A 22322-nucleotide genomic window follows, 5' to 3' on the forward strand; every position below is an offset into this window, starting at 1 on the left:
AGGTTCAAATATGAAACAAATGAACGTTAAATGAACCTGCAGCTTGACAAGTTCAGACAAAGAGAATAGAGATCAGTTTAATAATAATCTACTTGTAAGTATCACAAACATCTTCACTCCTGGTGACTGTCCTGTGAGGAGAACAAACACAACCCTACATCTGAGGAGGAGAGTCGTCCAGTGGGGAGAGATTTGATAAATGACTTGAACACAAGATTGAGTAAATGTGTTATTTAGATTTGAGTCCTCTGTGATCTCTGGCGCCCCCTTGAGGGGAACCTCTTATGTACAGTCGATGTTATGAAGCCACTTTCCTTCTGCAGCTCTTGCATTGGTTTAGCTCAGTGGTTACTTCCTCAAATCAATCAGATTTCGTTGTTCTCTCCCTCCGTGGGATCAAACCTCGGGCGCTGTCCAGTGTTTTCTGTTTTTGACTTACAAAATGTCAAAAAGATGTGAAAACAGGCACTCCTTGCAAAAATATTGTTAATATTTATTTTTAGCTGAGTTTAACTTTAATTTTCTGAAAGTCAGTCATACAGTAATATCTTTTGAAAATAATAATGGGCATAGCAGAGGTACCAATAACAATAATGCAGTGTCATTTGTGTTAAGACTTGTTATGATCTGCTTTAAGAAAATGTCAAATATTGGAAAAATATTAATAATATTTATTTTTAGCAAAATGTTACTTTAATTTCCTAACAATCAGCACAGTAATATCTCATGAAAATAATCATGGGCATAGCAGAGGTCAACAATAAAAAGAATATTGTATCATTTTTGTTAAGACTTGTTTTAATACAAATTAAAATATTGGAAAAATATTACAAATATTTATTTTTAGCTGACTTTAACTTTAATTTTCTAAAAGTCAGTAGAGTAATATCAAAGAGAATAATCATGGTTATAGCAGAGGTCACTAATAACAAGAATGCAGTGTCATTTTTGTTAGGACTTGTAATGATCTAATTTAAAGAAATGTCAAATATTGGAAAACTATAAATATTACTTTCTTTATGACATGCTTTCATTTAGAAATCAAATGTCAGCATGTCTTGATTGTCTCTGAGTGAAACCTTAAGGTGGTCTACTATGAATCAGAAGTGAACTTATTTTGTAACTATTAGACATTAGACACACATTTGCTCATGAATGTGATTTTTTATATCTTTTATTTTTGAAATTCTAAATCAGAATGTCCCAATATTGGAATAATTACCTTCTTTCATTTCTTTCATTGATCATTTATACAATTCATGATTTTTCATCAATTCATTTAGTTTAATCTATCACCATATCTGTATTTAAAGGCGTATTTCATCATTACGTTCACCGGAAGGGTGCTCTTATCTTGAAGACAGTTTTCACACGCTCGTACTGTCGTGCCTCGTTTATACGTGTTGTGAAAAAACTTGGGCTGGCTTGACTGTTTCGAAGTGGAGGCTGGCTTGACTGTTAACTGAATTGGCGTGAAGACTTACTGCAAGTGAAACTCCTTTATGTTCTCTCTTTAGGTGACACAACAGAAGTTAAACTAGTAAACTACCACCGCCGTAAGAGCGTTAGCCTCATACGGGTCCATTAAACTATTACAACTTTATATTAAATGCGCATCTGTCCAGATCTGTAGCCGTACTATCAAATTCTCATTTTAACATAAAACAAATGTGCACTTCCTTTAAACCTTTCAAAATAAAAATCTGATTTAACTATTAAGAGGAAGTAGATTTAAACGTCTATAAAATATTCAAACAATAAAAGGAATACATCAAAACCAATAAGGCAGATACAAAAACGGGCAAACAACACAAAACAATTAACCTTTCATGGGGTTATTTACACTCCACAAAATTAAAGTATTTTACAAAATGTAAAACACAAAATTTCCACTTACAGCATAAACCTTCAAATGACTACTAAAAAAGTCCCGTCACAATAAAAGACTAGTAATAATAATAATAATAATAATAAATTTAATTTATAACGCACTTTACATCCAACGAAGGATCTCAAAGTGCTACATTGCACAAAAAGGGGAAAAACTAAAAACAAACAAAGGAGAAGAATTAAAATAAATAAAATAAAACCAAACATAAATGACTTTAGAGTTTAAAAAGTAGTCAATCAAACGCTTTTCTAAAAAGATAGGTTTTCAGGCCTTTTTTAAAAGAATCCACAGTCTGCGGTGCCCTTAAATGGTCGGGGAGAGCATTCCACAGACTGGGAGCAGCTGTACAGAAGGCGCGGTCGCCCATGGTTCGGAGCCTTGTCCTCCGAGGCTGGAGGAGGTTGGCCAGTCCAGAGCGGAGATGGCGTGGGGAGGATTGGGGGGTGATGAGTTCTTTAAGGTAGAGGGGGGCAGTGCCATGGAGGCACTGGTGGGTCAGCAGGGAGACTTTGAATTTAATCCTGTACTGGACCGGTAGCCAGTGGAGGGATTTGAGGGCGGGTGTGATGTGGTCGTACTTCCGCACCCTCATCAGGATCCTAGCAGCACAGTTCTGGATGTACTGCAGCTGCTGGATGTTCTTGCTAGGGATCCCGATGAGGAGTGCGTTGCAGTAATCCAGCCTGGAGGAGACAAAGGCATGGACAAGTTTTTCGGCATCAGAGAGAGTGAGTGTGGGGCGGAGTTTTGCAATGTTCCTGAGGTGGAAAAAGGAGGTCTTGCAAAGATGTTTGATGTGGGCCTCATAGGTCAGGTGAGGGTCCATTCTGACACCGAGGTTAGTGACTGAGGATGAAAGGTGGATGTCGTGGCCGGAGAAGTTGATGCTGGTGATAGTGGATGACCGGGTCTGGTGTGGGGTGCCAATGAGAATGGCTTCCGTTTTGAACTGTTAAGTTGCAGAAAGTTAGCGTCATCCATGCATTTATCTCCTCCAGGCAGGTAGAGAGTGTGGATAGGGCTGCAGAGGGTTGGGTTGGTTTTGATGTAGAGTTGGGTGTCATCAGCGTAACAGTGGAAAAATATTCCATGCCGGCTGATGACACGACCAAGGGGGAGCATGTACAGAGTGAAGAGGATGGGGCCAAGGACTGATCCTTGAGGGACACCACAGCTGACAGGGTGCATTTCTGACTTAGCACCTCCGAGGGACACATACTCCGTTCTGTCCGTGAGATATGATGTGAACCAGGCCAAGGTAGAGTCAGAGAGTCCGATGGAGGAGTGGTGGCGGTGTAGAAGAATGCAGTGGTTACTTTCCGGATTAAAGTGACGTCACAGGCTTCAACCAACGAAATACTAACTAGCATTTATTCCCATGCAACATACATATAATTTAAACAATACATCTTTCCATTTACATTTTATTATCACATACATATACAGTAAATGGTGTAATTACCTTCGCATCGAAAATGCCGGAAGGTTATGTTTTGATCGCCGTGTATTTATTTATTTATTTGTATGCGTGTTATTCGCAAAACTCAAAAAGTATTGAACCGAATCGCATGCAATTTGGTGGGATGATTGTTTATTATCCCGGGACCAGTTGATTAGATTTTGGGATCGATCGGGTCAAAGGTCAAGGTCAAAGGTCATGAACAGGTCAAAATCTTTCGCAGAACTCAAAAAGTATTGAACCGAATCGCATAAAATTTGGTGGGATGATTGTTTATTATCCGGGGACCAGTTGATTAGATTTTGAGATCGATCGGGTCAAAGGTCAAGGTCAAAGATCATGAACAGGTCAAAATCTTTCGCAGAACTCAAAAAGTATTGAACCGAATCGCATGAAATTTGGTGGGATGATTGTTTATTATCCGGGGACCAGTTGATTAGATTTTGAGATCGATCGGGTCAAAGGTCAAGGTCAAAGGTCATGAACAGGTCAAAATCTTTCGCAGAACTCAAAAAGTATTGAACCGAATCGCATGAAATTTGGTGGGATGATTGTTTATTATCCGGGGACCAGTTGATTAGATTTTGGGATCGATCGTGTCAAAGGTCAAGGTCAAAGGTCATGAACAGGTCAAATCTTCTTGAATGACATGGAATTTGGAGGGATGATTGGTTATTCTCCGGGGACCATTCGATTAGATTTTGGGATCAATCGGGTCAAAGGTCAAGGTCAAGGTCATGGAAAGGTCAACATCTTTTTTTTACCATAGCACGATACATTTTTGTCCAATTGGCATGCAACTAATGCCAAAATGTTCATAATTCAATGCCCAATCTTCTGATATCCGAAGGTATGCGCTCTACCGTTCTAGTTTCCTAATGATTCACAATAAAATCATAATACTCATAATAATACTCTCCCTAATATTTCCTATTTTACATATAGAAACTTCCTTTCTATATGTATTAATTTAAAGCAAAGTACTTCAGAATCAAAATAAACTATTACAACCGAACAATCCCTCCTTTTACCTTTTATTTAAATATCTCTATACAAAATGTAATTATTACTCATTATCATTTAGCGTCCCTGTGGAAGAAAATATATCACTCATATGCCTATTATCAACTATTCATACACTCTGTCATATTCATTGAAGGTGTTTTAACTCTAAATCTGTCCTTCTGTACACATTACATCTATTGCACCTGTCCATCCTGGAGAGGGATCCTCCTCTGTTGCTCTGCTGAAGGTTTCTATTTTTTCCCCATGAAGGGAACGCATCATCTCACTCTTCCGGTAAGCTATATTGCACCTCCTCCAGTTGCCAGCTCAGCAGCGAGCATGACTTCTTCTTCTCTCCCTCCCGCTCCCTCTTGCTCAGTGTGTCTCATGTATAGTTATCCCTCTGCCTCCCTTAATGATAACAATACATGCAACAAGTGTAGTTTATTTGCTAGGTTGGAGGCAGGTCTAATTGGGTTAGATGCACGGCTCTGCGTCATCGAAGCTCAGACAGCTACGCTAGTTAGCCCGCCCTCTCCCGTAGCCGGCACGGAGCTACAGTCAGCTGATAGCTGTTCCCCGGCGGTAACCGTGCAGCCGGGTGGTTGGGTAACTGTTCGCAGGAATAGTAAGTCTAGACAGAAGCTCGCTGTGCACCAACCGCTTCACGTTTCGAACCAGTTTTCCCTGCTCAGCGACGCACCCGCTGAGGAACACACCGTGGTTATCGGGAGCTCTATAGTCAGGGACGTGAAAATAGCGAAGCCATGGACCACAGTTGTGTGCCTCCCGGGGGCCAGAGCGGGCGACGTGGAGTCTTGTTTAAAACTGCTTGCTAAGGATAAGCGGTGATACAGTAAGATTGTAATACATGCCGGTGGTAATGACTCCCGACTACGCCGGTCGGAGGTCACTAAAATTAATGTGGAATCGGTGTGTGCTTATGCCAAGACATTGTCGGACACCGTAGTTTTCTCTGGTCCCCTGCCCAATTTGCTCAATGACGAATTGTATAGCCGAATGTCGTCATTCAACCGCTGGCTGTCGAGGTGGTGCCCAGCGAATAATGTGGGCTACGTAGACAACTGGAAGACTTTCTGGGGGAAACCTGATCTGATGAGGAGAGACGGCATCCATCCCACTTTGGACGGAGCGCGTCTCATTTCTGACAACATGACCAAGTTGATCACCGGACTTAATCCATGACAACCCAGGGTTCAGATCAGGAACCGGGAGCAGAGTTGTAGTCTTACACCCTTCTCTGCTCTTCCATTCGAGCAGTTACCCACCCACAACTCCAGAGTAGAGACTGTGTCTGTCCCACGGCCACTTCAATTAAATATATCAAAAGTAAGCAGAAGAGGAGTCGTACAAAATAACCTTATACAAGTTAACACCATTATTACAGCAGTGCAACAAAACAGGACAATTACATGTGGACTCCTAAATATGAGATCTCTGTCATCTAAAGCTGTATTAGTAAATGATGTAATATCAGATAATCACATTGATTTATGTTGTCTAACTGAAACCTGGCTGAGTCATGAAGAATATCACAGCCTAAATCAGGGGTGTCAAAGTCATTTTCACCGTGGGCCACATCAGCCTCATGGCTGCCCTCAAAGGGCCAGTTGTTACCAACACGGTATAATTCTCACTACTTAGACTTACTCTAGAACATATTGTTAAATAGCTGTCTTTGCATTTTTTATTGTTTATTTAGGTGTACTTATATAAATGTATAACTAGATATGCAAATGTATTTAATATTATAAAATAAATCTATTTAATTTCATTATATTTCTTTTAACCCACATTAGTTTATCAAAGATCAAACAAACATTATTACATTAACTTTGTTAAAAGCTTTGTCACAGTTGAGACAGGTGGTTCTCCACTGGTCTGGGCAGTGGTTCTCCACTGGTCTGGGGCTGTGGTTCTCCACTGGTCTGGGGCAGTGGTTCTCCACTGGTCTGGGGCAGTGGTTCTCTACTGGTCTGGGGCTGTGGTTCTCCACTGGTCTGGCTTTGGGACGCACTATCAACCCTGAATGACAAGCTATGACCTAAATCGAGGGACATTTTTAACTTCTCAAATGTATTTAATGAAAAGATGATGCAGTTTGAACCTGAGAGTTCAGAATATCACAGTATGCACAACACAATTATTTAGTAATATTCCCTTTTACAGTCAATTATGAACCAACAAGTGAATCTTAAGGACACAAGGTAATACAACATACATTACTACTCAGTAACTTCAGACCCCGTTTACACGATGGGAAAACGCATATATTTTCATGCGTTTTGGCCTTTCATTTACACAAAAACGGAGGTTTTATCACGGAAAACGATCATTTCTAAAAACTCCGGCCAAAGTGGAGATTTCTGAAAACTCAGTTTTTGTGTTTGCGTGTGAACTAAGTCAAACAGAGTTTTAGGTTGTCAAATGTCACAGTATGCGACTAAAAATGCTTCACGTCATGTGAGCGTCCTATGTTTAAAGTTAGTTTGCTTAGGTGCGCCTGAGTTATTTCCTCCTTGACATGAGGATACTCCTCGGAGGTCTCGGACAGGTACTGTTCTAAGAACAATGCCAACATATCCCTATATTTAGTTTGGCATGATTCCCAATCCACATTATCGAGTGCTTTATTTGCCTTATAATCTAAGGCGACTCGAAGCAGCAGCTCCACTTCGCTGTCTGTCCATACAAATGAACCTCGCCATCTGCCTCATTGATCGTGAAGGTCTCCATCGTGGAATATGCCTACTACCAACTATTCATACACACTGTCATATTTATTGAATGTGTTTTAACTCTCAATCTGTCCTTCTGTACAAATTACATCTATTGCATCTGTCCATCCTGGAGAGGGATCCTCCTCTGTTGCTCTCCTGAAGGTTTCCTCCCTTTTTATCCCGTGAAGGGTTGTTTGGGAGTCTTTCCTGATCCGATGTGAGGTTTTGGGACAGGGATGTCTGTGTGTACAGATTGTAAAGCACTCCGAGACAAATTTGCAATTTGTGAAAATGGGCTATACAAATAAACTGAATTGAATTGAATCACACCGGTAATCCTGAAATGTTGTGATTAATGTAAGATGTGCATTGTCTCAATGTCCGTCTATGTATGTCCCTGTGTGTCCTGTTTCCCCGCATGCTCCTCAACTCCAGATCTCCTTCCTCTGCATTCCTCAAAACCTCCATAAAAAGAGCAGAAACAAGTTCAAACATCTCATCTACATTGTTTCAATCATTACAAATTCAGACTTCTATGTTTACTCAAATTCCATCAACCCCTGTTTGTGATGCCAATATATGAATTATTAACTCATTAATATGGTGTCTGTCTTTATGATAAAATGGCGGGGTCAAAAGAGAAAGTGGAAACACATTAGGGAGACTGTGCTTATGTTACTATGGACAACATTTTTATAATATCAACGTTTCCACAGTGCTTATGAAAATACACTTTCACAGGGCACAGATGAGCTGGGTAGACAGAATATTTACCATAGTTATTATTACTATGTGCATCCCTTAGGCCTACTAGGAGAGATCAGCTCAAAATCCTCCAGACAGGGGAACTCTTGTCTTTCTTGCTGCTTCCATCGCAATAAAAAAGCATGAATACTTTGCAAACAAATACGCAATGACGTCTCGAGTCCACAGAATGTGATTGGGAATCCGTTTTAATGGCCCTTTTATTTCCAATCGCACACCTAATACGAACCTTGTTCTGAATCGGTCACGTTGTACGGCCACTCATCATCACACACGTCATCAACAGGCGCCTGGACACCCGCTTCACAAAAGATCTTCCTTCATTCCTCGACACACGCTTGGAAGCCTCGAGACAAAGGACACATCACTACCCACCAGAGCCCGGATGTGTGGACACACTTGTTGAAGTGGACTTTGTAGAAAGTGTAACCTCAGACTCAAGAAGCTAGCGTCGCGTGGGAACAGGAAGAATACGGAGACGGAACTCGGCCACACGGAGGGAGTCGCAGTGACTCTTCATGGAGACTAAACGGTGTGTTTCATAACCCACTATGTCCACGTGACCCTGTCCGAGCGACTCTGTCTTGTTCCGCTTCATTGGAAACGTCCGCATTGTCTCCTCGTGTCCTGCGGAGCTCTTGATGTCAACGTGTCAGCAGGAGATACACGGACCCGAGCGGAGCCGAGCAACACCGAGCGAGTCCGAGAGCTTGAAGCGTTTTTAACGGAGTAGTCTGAAGGAAACGTTTCTGTGAGCCCGTGAACATGTCTAAAGCACAAATGCTGAGACGTTTAGTCAACCAGCGACTAGCTGCGGCTGCTGAAGAGATATGTGGGCTGTTTGAAAGAACGATAGCAGAGTACGAGGAGGAACTTTCTAGTTCAAAAGAGGAGAACGAGCAACACCGGAAACTACTGGACTCTGTGTTGAGCCCGGAATTCCGGTTGAAAGGAGCAGGTTGGTTCTCTTTGTTTATCACTTTAACCCGATGGAACCAGTTCTGGAGGAAGTATTCACATCATGTACTGAGGTAGAGTTACAAGTACTGTACTGCAGTACCCAACATGGTCGTACTTTTTACTGCGATACATCTCACAGGTACATATTGTACTTTCACTGTAGGCTACTACATCACAGAGGTGCATATTGTACTTTTACTGTACTACACCACAGAGGTATATATTGTATTTTTACTCTACTACATCACAGTATAATCACTCAACAACATCAAGACTGTTTGTGGTTCTGGCTTCTCATTGGTGGAACAAGCTCCACACCGACATCAGGACAGCAGAAAATCTGTATGTCTAAAAAGTAAAAACACATCTTTTCCGACTATACCGTGAATAAAAACAGATTAGCACTTCAGTGTCACTTGATTGGCACTTAGTTATGGTATTACTGATGATATTACTTATTGTATTACTTATAGTATATCTGATGGTATAACTTATAGTATTACTGATGGTCAACCCCTGCTTTCACCATTGTTCTTCTCTTTGCCTCCACTCTGGCCCAACACTGATGTGGAGCTGAGGTGTCAACCAGTGCATACAACCTGCAACTCTGGTGTCCTTCAACAGCCGCTGCTACTCCTTGCTTCTCTGCATAGATCTCCCGAGCCTTCACAGTTGGGTTTCCACAAACCTCACTCGTGTTCCAGGATCTCAGATCTCATCTTATCAGGGAGTCGTTAAAAGTACAATTTTGTTGGTCCCCTGGTGGCGAGTACGGATGCAGGACTTTGAACCAACGTCTCCATTGGTGGATGGTGTCATGCAAAGTGTGATGTCATCATCATCTAGCCTGCCCTACCCAGGCCCTTGTTTTCTTTTTCAGTGTCTCTTTAGTCTCCAGTTGAATCATTTGGTGACTAGCGGGGTGTGGCACATTTCTGTTCGGTGGATGCAGTTCGCTGTCAGCTGTTGGATCTGGGCACCCCTAATTTTGTGTCTCTGGTCCGGGCCTGGTGCTGTGGTTCACTATTGACTTGTGGCTGAGTATTAGGTGCTTGTTATGGCGGAGATAGACATTATGGGAGGACTAAAGCGGTCCTGACTGAGGCTGCTAACCCTGTGGTGGATAAGCTCAATGCCCAGCCTGACTACATTTAAAACAGTTATTCATATTTAAAGCCTCTGTTTTTCCCACTCGTTGCCCCTCCTTCCTTCCTCTCACTCAACGTCTTCTCGGTTGTCTAACCCATCCGTAAGGTTGCGCCCCATTTATGGGCTTGTGACTAGGGTTGGGTACCGAAAACCGGTGCCAATGCACATCAGTGGTCAGACTGGGTGCGATTGGGAGACCGGTCCCCCTGAAAACGTGGAGACGGATGATGACAAGAGCAACCTTAATTCAGACTAGTACCGTAACGTTGATGGCAAGTCTTGCCTTAAAGTAGTCCAACAAATAATAAATTAGCCATTATAACTAGGGATGCACCGATCTGATCGGCGCCGATCCATATAGGCCGATATTGCCATTATCGGTTTTGATCGGCGTTCTCAAAACGGCCGATCAAAACGGCCGATCAGATGACGTAACATCTGCGACAACTATCAGACGTTTCAATCGCAGCGCACCGCAACGGAGACGATGCGCCCGGCGAGGGCCGCAGAGTGAGAGGACCAGGAGGGGATCCTCACGCACCGAGCGGCGTCTCTGTCCCCCGAGTTGAATCACTGGGTCAACTCAGCTGACACTCACATGTCTGCCCCTAGAGACTGATGTTGACGGTAAACGCATTCGATCGGGAGCGCGCGAGGGTTTTGAGGGTTAGCGGAAGGATTTAAGTGACAACATCCGGTTTTGCAAAGTTAGCGGAAAGAACCACGTGAAACAACATCCGTTTATCAAAATAAGATGTCGACAAATCATACACGAACATATAAAAGTAAATAATGAACTGATTTTGTATCTTTATAGATCTTTTCTGAGATTTAGCTTAAATTATGCTAACATTAAAACATTTTTACTGTACCAAGGAAGAGTTTATAAAAATAAGTCAGACTTTTGTATGTTAAACAAAGTCCTGTAAATAGATTTCCCCAAGAGTTCCAGGAAATGAATGATGCAGATGTGTTCCATACATATCTGAAATCCCCTACAATAGCAATCAAACTATTTTTATGTATCAATTAGGACATTTTTCAAAGTAAAAGTCCTAAATGTTTAAAGAAATCGGTAATTTCTTTCATGTTTGAGTTGTTTTATATTTGTATTTCCTCATAGTCCTAGGCAATAATGCTACACAATAAATAGAATGCTTCAATCGACACCGTGATCGGTATTATCGGATCGGCAGATACTGATTTCAGTGATCGGTATTATCGGTGATCGGCAGATACTGATTTCAGTGATCGGTGATCGGCACCAAAAACCTGGTCGGTGCATCTCTAATTATAACCATCTTTAAGGTAGGCTTGCTGTGGCTGTTCGGTGCATATAGATTTGGCGGAGGGGCTGGATACGGATTACACGGGGCGTACGGTCCAGGTGGTTGTGCTGGTGTCTGCTGCACCGTGGTTTGTGGCATTTGCTTTGCTCCTGTTTTCGCCACATTCACCCTTTCCCTGCTCTCTTTTAGCTGCGTTTTAGCTAGCTGCAACTGTAGGTTAATTAGCTCTGTTCTATCCCTATCCCAACTTTCTTTTTTACAATCCACATGGTGCGTCACATGAGCTGCCCAACTGCTAAAATTCTTATTTGTTAGCCCTACTGTCCCTTTCAGCTGAGTTTTTACGCTGTCAGGCACCGATGCCTCTATTGACCCTCTAAACAACAGTTCAGTGTTCGTATCCACCAGGGGGTCTTCACTAGGGTTGGGTACCGAAACCCGGTGCCAATATAGTACCGGTTCCAATACAACCGGTATTACCCGGATCGAAACGCAACGCACATTTCGGTGCTTCTTTCCGGTGCCTGAGCCGATTGAAATTGAAAAAAACTATTGTTGTGAACTTCTCAGGTGACTCCGCCCTGTCAGCAGGTTACGATAGCCTCTCATATTTAAGTTTGAGAGCGGTGGCTGCGCCGTGTGTGACTGCGTGAACCCGTGTGGAGCACACCAGCGTCAGGCTGGCCGCGACGGGGAGACCGTCACCGGTCCCCCTGAACACGTGGAGACCGATTATGATGAGCAGCCTGAACTCAGATTAGTTCCGTAACGTTGATTGCAAGTCTTGCATTCATAAAAGTAGCCCAAGAAATAATAAATTAGCCATTATAACCATGCTTAAGCTAGCCCGTAGCTAGTGTTAGCTCGTAGCTAGCGCTAGCTACGAGCTGCGAGCGTGACAGTCTGCTAGCAGATGTGTTGGTGTCCAGCGGTCCCGGCTGTATACCCGGTATTACCGGGAATATAATGACGGAGGAATAAAGACCGTGGGGCGTCACCTTGTTTCAGTGTAACTCGCTGTCAGAAGCAAAACTTTATTTGTCACATGTCATCTTCAGTCCCTCTGATTGGTTGTTCTCTTTGCCCATCAAAACAGTGACAGGATTAACCCTATAAAGTCTGCACATGACAATACATATCACATCATATAATGGAGAACATATATTGTGTATGTTAACAGTCTGATATCCGTTGTGTGTCAGTGCTCCATGATAACGGCTTCTACAGGGAATATGGCCAAAGAGGTTTTTAATGTCCTCAATGTGCCTTTAAAAAAAAAATTATCGGTTCAGGCACCGTTTAGGCACCGGTATCGTTTTAAAAGTACCGGTTTAGCACCGGTATCGGAAAAAACCCAACCGATACCCATCCCTAGTCTTCACCCAGTTTGGTGTTCCACAACTCTCTAATCCTACCTAAATAGGCTGCTCCTCCCTCACCATCCAATGGTGGCACAACTGTAAGCTCCATGGTTTCCACCTTTACTGGATACTTATACCTGAGCTGGGGCCACAAACAACTCACCCAGTCTGCTAATGGAGCGCCATCGTATCCACCATCCGTTCCGCTAAAGAGGTGCAGTCGACAAAAAATATATTTACTGTAGTACTTATCACGGGTACATATTATACTTTTACTATACTACATCTCAGAGGGACATATTGTACTTGTTGCACGACTACACAACAGAGTTTGGTCCTAGGCAATAATGCTACACAATAAATAGAATGCTTCAATCGACTCCGTGATCGGTATTATCGGCTCGGCAGGTACTGATTTCAGTGATCGGTGATCGGTATTATCGGTGATCGGCAGATACTGATTTCAGTGATCGGTGATCGGCACCAAAAACCTGATCAGTGCATCTCTAATATATATATATATATATATACAGTGCATCCGGAAAGTATTCACAGCGCTTCATTTTTTCCACATTTTGTTATGTTACAGCCTTATTCCAAAATGGATTAAATTCATTATTTTCCTCAACATTCTACACACAACAACCCATAATGACAAAGTGAAAACAGTTTTTTGCACATTTTTACACATTTATTAAAAATAAAGAACGAAAACATAACATGTACATAAGTATTCACAGCCTTTGCTCAATACTTTGTTGAAGCACCTTTGGCAGCAATTACAGCCTCAAGTCTTCTTGGGTATGATTCCACAAGCGTGGCACACCTATTTCTGGGCAGTTTCTCCCATTCTTCTTTGCAGAACCTCTCAAGTTCCATCAGGTTGGATGGGGAGCGTCGGTGCACAGCCATTTTCAGATCTCTCCAGAGATGTTCAATTGGGTTCAAGTCAGGGCTCTGGCTGGGCCTCTCAAGGACATTCACAGAGTTGTCCCGAAGCCACTCCTTTGTTATCTCGGCTGTGTGCTTCGGGTCGTTGTCCTGTTGGAAGATGAACCGTCGCCCCAGTCTGAGGTCCAGAGCGCTTTGGAGCATGTTTTCATCCAGGATGTCTCTGTACATTGCTGCATTCATCTTTCCCTCAATCCTGACTCGTCTCCCAGTTCCTCCCGCTGAAAAACATCCCCACAGCATGATGCTGCCACCACCATGCTTCACTGTAGGGATGGTGTTGGCCAGCTGATGAGCAGTGCCTGGTTTCCTCCAGACATGACGCTTGGCATTCAGGCCAAAGAGTTCAATCTTTGTTTCATCAGACCAGAGAATTTTGTTTCTCATGGTCTGAGAGTCCTCCAGGTGCTGTCATGTGCTTTTTACTGAGGAGTGGCTTCCGTCTGGCCACTCTACCAAACAGGCCTGATTTGTGGAGTGCTGCAGAGATGGTTGTCCTTCTGGAAGGTTCTCCTCTCTTCATAGAACAACGCTGGAGCTCTGTCAGAGTGACCATCGGGTTCCTGGTCACCTCCCTGACTAAGGCCCTTCTCCCCCGATCGCTCAGTCTGGCTGGGCGGCCAACTCTAGGAAGAGTCCTGGTGGTTCCAAACTTCTTCCATTTCCGGATGATGGAGGCCACTGTGCTCATTGGGACTTTCAATGCTGCAGAAATGTTTCTGTACCCTTCGCCAGATCTGTGCCTCGATACAATTCTGTCTCGGAGGTCTATAGAGCGTATTCACGTGACGTCAGAATCTCAATCGCGCCATCTTGGGGTCCCACTTATTAAATGTCAGAAGAAGTTGACCTGGCTATCGTGTCCGCTGTTTGATTATGCGAGAGCCCAGCAACCTCATGTCCTTCTGCATTACCAAAGAAAGATTTCAGCGGTTGGAATTGAATATTCGCAACGCTTTTTTACCTGATTTTACTCGCTCAACACTTTGTGGTTAATTTGCTAGTTGCCAGCACAGAGCCCGGTCACATTCCTGTAAAACAGTTTTCATTTCCGCTATCGACCATGGGACATTAACAACTATTTCTGCGTTATACTTGTTGTGGAAATACCACACATGTCGGAACATCAAGCGCCCCGTGTCTGGGTTCATACTATGATCCGTAGTCGCATAGCTCCGCCTCCAGGACGAGTGTCTGGATGAAGCCGCTTCCAGCGCTCATTCAGGACCAGCAGTGACTGTTTGGCTATGCTGAGTGCTGTTCCCATGGAGCCAGTGTTTTATTTTACCTTGAAATGAATCAGAGTAAAGGCAGACATCGCCCGACGGAGTTGCCATGTTCATGGCTTCCTCCCAAGTTTCCATCCACAGTTCCTTTTGCGCAAGTGAAAGACATTGATTTTCGTTCGGCGAAAAAAGCAAAAAGAGATTATTGACGAGTGTCAATGGAAACGTGCCCACAACCCGATGTATCAACAGAATAGTCCTAACGCTCATACGCCGAGTGAAGCCGAAGTAGATGCATGACAAGTTGAAGTAATAGCCTGTCTTGTTGAGCTGATAAACCCATATTCTGAATCATTAGTCCCACATCCAACAATGAGGCACAGTACCATAATCACAAGGCACACCGCTTTGAACTGAAATCGTGTCTCCTTCAGGATATAATGGTCATTTCTAAGGGAAGAGCGGCATACAAACAAGCAAAACAATGCCGTGGTGGGACCCCAACATGGCCGCCAGAGTTTGTTGTGGTCACGTGAGTGAATACGCTCTATAGATAATTCCTTGAACTTCATGGCTTGGTTTATGCTCTGATATGCACTGTCAACTGTGATACCTTATATAGACAGGTGTGTGCCTTTCTCAATCATGTCCAATCAACTGAATTTAGCACAGGTGGACTCCAATCAAACATCTCAAGGATGATCAGTGGAAACAGGATGCACCTGAGCTAAATGTTGAGTGTCATGGCAAAGGCTGTGAATACTTATGTACATGTTATGTTTTCGTTCTTTATTTTTAACAGATTTGCAAAAAACTGTTTTCATTATGGGTTGTTGTGTGTAGAATGTTGAGGAAAATAATGAATTTAATCCATTTTGGAATAAGGCTGTAACATAACAAAATGTGGAAAAAGTGAAGCGCTGTGAATACTTTCCAGATGCACTGTATATATATATATATATATATATATCGTTCTATACTAATGCCGCAGTGGGGACATTTACAAGATTACAGCAGCAAACGGGGTAAAGTAAACACAAGTCATAGTCAAAATAAAAAAACAAGTCGTATAAACAATAATAATTTGAACAGTAAATAATAGAAGAAGAAGAAGAAGAATAGAAATATACTTTATTAATCCCCAAGGGGAAATTTGTCGAGCCAGTAGCAGCAACACAAGAATAAAAAATAAAAATAAAAATAAAATAAAAAACACAAAATATAAGAAGTGATCTGGCAAGAGGTGAACTGTTGTAGAGCCTCATAGCCGTCGGCAGAATGTTCTCCTGTATCTCTCCTTGTGGCAGCGGCGTGAGGAGAGGTCTGGAGAAAGTACTCCTCTGTCCCTGTGAGGTGGTGGAGAGGGTGGTCGGGTTGTCAAAGGACACCAGTTTCTTCAACGTCCTCCCTCCACCACCTGTTCCAGGTGCTTTGTTAAGACGGCTGGTGTCACCGGCCCGGCTGCTGCCCCCAGCAGACAATGGCAAAGTGCAGCACACTGACACAACCCGACTGGTATAATACTCTCCATCTTGCTGCACACGTTTGAAAAGCTTTCTTTCTCAAAAAAAAAAGACTCATCCTTCCCTTCACAGCGTTGATGTTGGCCTTCCAGTTCAGTCGGCTGTCGATGGGAGCGCCCAGGTACTCTCTCCTCCATGTGTCCCTCCCAGGACACTCAGAGGTGTAGGAGCTGCCGCCTCCTCCTGTCCACCACCATCTCTCTGGTCTTGGCCACGTTCAGCCGCAGGTGGGTCAGATCCCCCACTTACACACTCACACACTGCTGCTCCTCCTCCCTCCCCCCCCCTCCCACCCCGACCACTGCAGAATCATCAGAGTACTTCTGCAGATGGCATGACTCCGTGTTGTACTGAAGTCACTGGTGTACAGGGTGAAGAGGAAGGAGACAGAACAGTTCTGTGGGGGCTCAACATCACTGACCACCGCTCCAGACAGCACACGCCCATTCTGACAAACTGTGGTCTGCCGAGATGGTGGACGGCGTCCACACGGCCACGGCGCCAGCTTCTCACTCAGCAGCAGTGGCTGGATGGTGTTAAATGCACTGGAGAAGTCAAAGAAAGTGACTCTCACAGAGACACCGGTTCCATCCAGGTGCGACTGAGCTCGTTGCAGCAGGTAGATGATGGCGTCGTCCACTCCCACATGAGGCTGGTAAGCAAACTGAATATTTTCTGTACAAACAGAATAAATATAACTATTTTGCACAGTGTATATATGTTGCAGAGCATGAAGTGATTGAAGTGTGTTGTGGTCTCCTGGCAGGTCAGCTGGTTGTGCAGCCTGACAGCAGCAGGAAGGAAGGACTTGTGGTTCCTCTCCTTCACACAGCGGGATGAAGGAGCTGTGCAGAGCTGCTAGTGTCCTGCATGGGGTGGGAGGTGTTGTCCATCAGGGATGAGAGCTTAGCCTCATGTCTCCCAAGACCTCCACTGTACCCAATGGACACCAGCACACCGCTGGCCTTCTTTACCAGTTAGTTCAGTCTCTTCCTGTCAGCTGTAGAGATGCTGCTGCTCCAGCAGACCACTCCATCAAAGATGGCTGATGCCACCGCAGAGTCAAAGAAGGTCAAAAAGACATCAGTCTCCTCAGCAGATGGTCTGCTCTGTCCGTTTTTGTAAAGTGCACGAGTGTGATCTAGTTTATTGTTCAACTGAACAACCAGGTACTTGTACTGTACCACATCTCAACCTTCTTGACCCTCACCAATCTGGATTCAAGGCCGGCCACTCAACAGAGACTGCCCTCCTTGCTGTCTCTGAGCAACTTCACACTGCTAAAGCAGCTTCTCTCTCATATGTCCTTATCCCTCTAGACCAGGGGTGGGCAATTATTTTTCCCAGGGGGCCAAATGAGCAACTGAAAATATTTTGGTGGGCCGGGCCAAAATGCCGAACTCAATTATGCATAATATACATTTTATTTCTATCTAAAAAGCAGTAAATGGCATTGTTTTGACCGCTGGTAAGAGTGTATGTTATTATTTGGCAATTAAAAGGTGAAGTTAGCTTTCAAAAATATCATTTATTCAAATATAATGTCCAAATTGATAAACAAAATGTGAATTATTGACTCATTTTCAGTCACATTAATAACAAAGAGCATTTAGAGTTTCATATACTATTGAAACAAAGATTTTCTTAGTTTTCTAAAGACATCACATCATCTTTGTAGCCAAAGTAAATAAGACATGTCACTGAACTGTGTAAAAGAAAGTGTCCCAGTTTTGTAGCCTTTTTGACTTTACATGCCTATATTAAACATTTAATGTTTTCAGAACTGTGCAAAAAAAACAAAAAGAAAGGGATCAAGTGTCCCATTTCACTTGTTATATTCACACATGTTAGTGTTCTTCAGTTCTTTTTTTTCATTCAGTTTGAGAAATCCAGTCTCTGTTGAGCTTTAACAAGTCGATCAACGTCAGGTTGAATGTCTGAGGTGGAGATGCGAAGCACAGCTGACAGATGTTCATCAGTGAGAGAGGATCTGTACCTGGATTTGGTAAACTTCATGACTGAGAATGTCTGTTCACATATGTAGGTGGATCCAAAGGGAACCAACATCTTCTGAGCATGTCTCCTCGTGTTTGGAAAGTTCTCCTCCTTGAGAGCAGAGTAGAACTCTAGCAGTGATGCTGACGTAAAGTGCTCTTTCAGTAGTGAATCAGACTGCAGGTCAATGAGTTCAAGCTGAACATCATTAGGTGCACGATCAACACTGCAGGTAAAGGGAGAGGAAACCAGCTGCATTTCATCCTCAACCATTTTGAAATCTTAAAGGCCTTGAAAATTCATCATGCAGTGCTCCTAACATGGATGAGTCCCTGTGCCGGTGATCAGCTGATGGTTTGACTTCTTTCCGGGTTTTCATGTGTTCGAGATTGTTGCTGCCTAGTTGCCTTGAAATGAATTGTAACTTTGTTTGTTCACTCACTTTATCTTGCATTCTTTTCAAAAGCCCAACATTTTTCCGTGTCAAATTCGGACATCCATTCGTAGTGACACCTGCCAGTCTGTCCCATTCGAGTCCCAGTTTGTCCATGCATGCGTTTACCTCGGTGAACAGATCACTCCCCGTTGTGGTTCCTTTCATTGGCCGCATTGCTGCCAGCGCCTCCGTAAGCTTGAAGGATGTTGTCCTCGCGCGTTATCCCCGGGAGAAATATGAGCAGCTGGGCTGTGTCACGGACGTCACAGCTTTCATCCAAAGCCAAAGAGAAAAATTCGAAGCTTCCCACTTCACTTTGCAGCTGAAACTCCAAATTCTCTGCGATGTCCTCCACCCTTCTCGTCACGGTGTGGCGGGACAGCGGGATGTTTTCAAACGCTTCTGTTTTCTCTGGGCTGCAGACTCGACCATCCACTCTTTCACAAACTCCCCCTCCGAGAATGGCTTACTGTTCTGGGCGATTTTGTGGGCTATCACAAAGCTGGTTCTGGTCGCGGCATCTCTGGCTGCATGCAGCTTTGTAAAACAGCCTTGTTGTTTTTCTAGCTTTGCTTGTAAATCCGTTGATGTCCGCGCTCGTTCGGCATCAGTCAAGTTTTTGTATTTCTCCGCATGTTTCGTCTCGTAATGCCGTTTCAAATTGTACTCTTTAAACACGGCGACATGCTCCCCACAAACCAGCTTTCGGCATCCACTTTCCTCTTTTTCGCATGAGCCGACATTTTCGCATTTTTCAGAGGTGACAAGGAAGGTAGACAGGTCAGGGGTGACACAGAAGGAAGACAGGTTGTCAATCACACGCATTCCAAGTGCACAGTTGACGTGCACGATTCCGTGCACTGTGGAATAAATGGGATTCAAAATAAAAGCAATGCGGTTTTAGTCCACCCATAAGATAATTAGAAAATGTTTTATTTTCTAATTATCATGTAATCTTTCGCAGGCCGGTCAGAATCATCCCGCGGGCTGTACAATGCCCAGGTTTCTTCAGTATTTGACACATTGAACCACCAGATCCTTATTTCCTCCCTTCATGACCTGGTATTTCAGGCACTACACTCTCGCTCTTCCCATCCTACTTCAAATACCGCACTTACCGGATAACTTGGAGAGGATCTGTGTCTGAACCTTGCCCTCTCACTTCTGGGGTCCCTCAAGGCTCCGTTCTGGGTTCCCTCCCCTTTCTGTCACTACTGGGCTTCCTCAAGGCTTTTTCTTGGGTCCCCTCCTCTCACTACTGGGGTCCCTCAAGGCTCTATTCTGGGTCCTCTTCTCTGTACACTAATTCTCTCTGTGCTGTCATTTGCTCGCATGACATCAGGACAGCAGAAAGTCTACATCTTCCGCCGGAAACTAAAAACACACGAATAAAAAAAGATTACCATTTCAGTGGCACTTGAATGGCACTTACTTATGATATTCCTTATGGAATTACTCATGGTATTACTTGTTATTTTTGGAGTTTGGCTTTCTTCAAGAAATGTTACTTTCTTTATTCTTGTTGTTATGAGTTCATACTGATGGTTGAATTCACTCATTGTAAGTCGCTTTGGATAAAAGTGTCTGCTAAATTACATGTACTGTTCTTTTTATTAAGAGGTCATGCTTCACTCATACACCTAATTCGCAGATTTGTCAGTGATAAACCTCTTGAATAATTCAGTTTAATATGAGATTCATAAGATGTATAAATGTATGTTACTATTCTCCACAGACGTCCAGCAGCTATTGGTGGTTAAAGAAGAGGTTCTTTCTGAGCAGCAGGTCTGGAGCTCCAGTCTGGACCAGGTGCATCCAGAGTCCCCCCACATTAAAGAGGCACAGGAGGACAAGGAGGACCCAGAGCCCCCCCACATTAAAGAGGAACAGGAGGAACTGTGGACCAATCAGGAGGGAGAGCAGCTTCAATTGCTCGAGGACGCTGGTCTCAAGTTCTCATTCACGACTGTGAAGATTGAAGCTGACGAAGAGGAAGCTCAGTCCTCTCAGGTTCATCAAAGACAAACAGAACACATGTTAACTCATACAGGAGAGACACCTTTTATCTGCTTGGTCTGTAAAAGTTATTTTACAGAGGGAGGAACTTTGAAGAAACATATGTTAACTCACACAGGAGAGAAACCTATCAGCTGCTCAGTCTGTGATAAAACCTTTAACCACAAGTCAAATATGATGGGTCACATGCGGACTCACACAGGAGAGAAACCTTTCAGCTGCTCAGTCTGCAATAGATCTTTTGCACGGCGCAGTCATTTAAAGACTCACATGTTAACTCACACAGGAGAGAAACTTTTCAGCTGCTCGGTCTGTAAAAGATCTTTTACACTGAGGGCTCATTTAAAAAGTCATATGTTAACTCACACAGGAGAGAAACCGTTCAGCTGTTCGGTCTGTAAAAGATCTTTTACACTGAGGGCTCATTTAAAGAGACACATGTTAACTCACACAGGAGAGAAACCTTTCAGCTGCTCATTCTGTGATAAAACCTTTAACCACAAGTCAAATATGAAGGGTCACATACTGACTCACACAGGAGAGAAACCTTTCAGCTGCTCAGTCTGCAATAGATCCTTTGCACGGAGCAGTCATTTAAAGAGTCACATGTTAACTCACACAGGAGAGAACTAATTTGAGTTCTATATTTGGTAAAGTTGACATTTATTGACAGTGACTCACTTCCAACTGGGAGGACTCTATCCACTAACTACGAAGCCATCTCCAGTAAAAGAATATTATCTGGGCATAGAAGTCACCGTGTTTGTTTAGTTTAGGTTTACCTGCCCTGTTAATTTGTCATCAGGTATTTTATGAACCCCTGATTGTTCCTGTTGTGCTTGTAGCTGCTGTCATAGCGTTCCAGTCTGCTGAGCTTTGTTGAGTTCCTCCACCAAGAATATGTCGGAATGTATTTCATCAGTTATCGGTCCAGTGACGTGCATTTTGTGTGATACAATTACAGTTACTGTACTTTCCTGGTGCGGTGAGGAACTGACTTGTTTTGAGTGATTGTCTTATTTTGTTTTATTCTTATTTTGTTTCTTGTCTGTACATTCTAAATGCTACTGTTGTTGAGTCACGGAATTTAATTTTAGGATGTTTTCAGGTGAGAAGTTAGTAGATTAATTTACCCCAGCTTCTGTTTAGGCTTTTGCTAGAAAAAAAACGTACCCAATCTAAAAAGGGTGTACCTCTGCAACCACACAAGCTATTTGAATGAGATTGATGTTATAATAAAGGCAACACATGTGAGCTTTTGTTCAGATGTGTAAATAGTAGTGTATATGTTACTGGTTAAAAGAAAATAATGATGAAACTTCTATGAAAATTGAAGTTTCAGGTTTAATTGGAATAATTTTTGTTAGGACTAGTAATGAACTGCTTTAATACAAATTCAAATATTGGAAAAATATTACCAATATTTATTTTTAGCTGACTTTAACTTTCGTTTTCTGAAAGTCAGTATTGTAATATCAAATGAAAATAATCATAGCAGAGGTTACCAAAAACAAGAATGCAGTATCATTTTTGTAAGGACGTGTAATGATCTGCT

At 43.1% G+C, this 22322-nt stretch overlaps 1 protein-coding gene across 1 annotated transcript; it reads left to right on the forward strand.

Annotated features, from left to right (window-relative positions):
* The first annotated feature begins 8224 nt into the window (after positions 1–8224).
* LOC130201158 (gastrula zinc finger protein XlCGF8.2DB-like) lies at positions 8225–21764 on the forward strand. Its single transcript, XM_056425888.1, has 2 exons — positions 8225–8819; positions 20487–21764. The coding sequence occupies exons 1-2, from the start codon at positions 8627–8629 to the stop codon at positions 21398–21400; spliced, it is 1107 nt and encodes a 368-aa protein (XP_056281863.1). The 5' UTR covers positions 8225–8626; the 3' UTR covers positions 21401–21764.
* Positions 21765–22322: the final 558 nt, after the last annotated feature.

Source organism: Pseudoliparis swirei, chromosome 11, assembly GCF_029220125.1.
Source record: "Pseudoliparis swirei isolate HS2019 ecotype Mariana Trench chromosome 11, NWPU_hadal_v1, whole genome shotgun sequence".
In the NCBI taxonomy this organism is placed as follows: domain Eukaryota; kingdom Metazoa; phylum Chordata; class Actinopteri; order Perciformes; family Liparidae; genus Pseudoliparis; species Pseudoliparis swirei.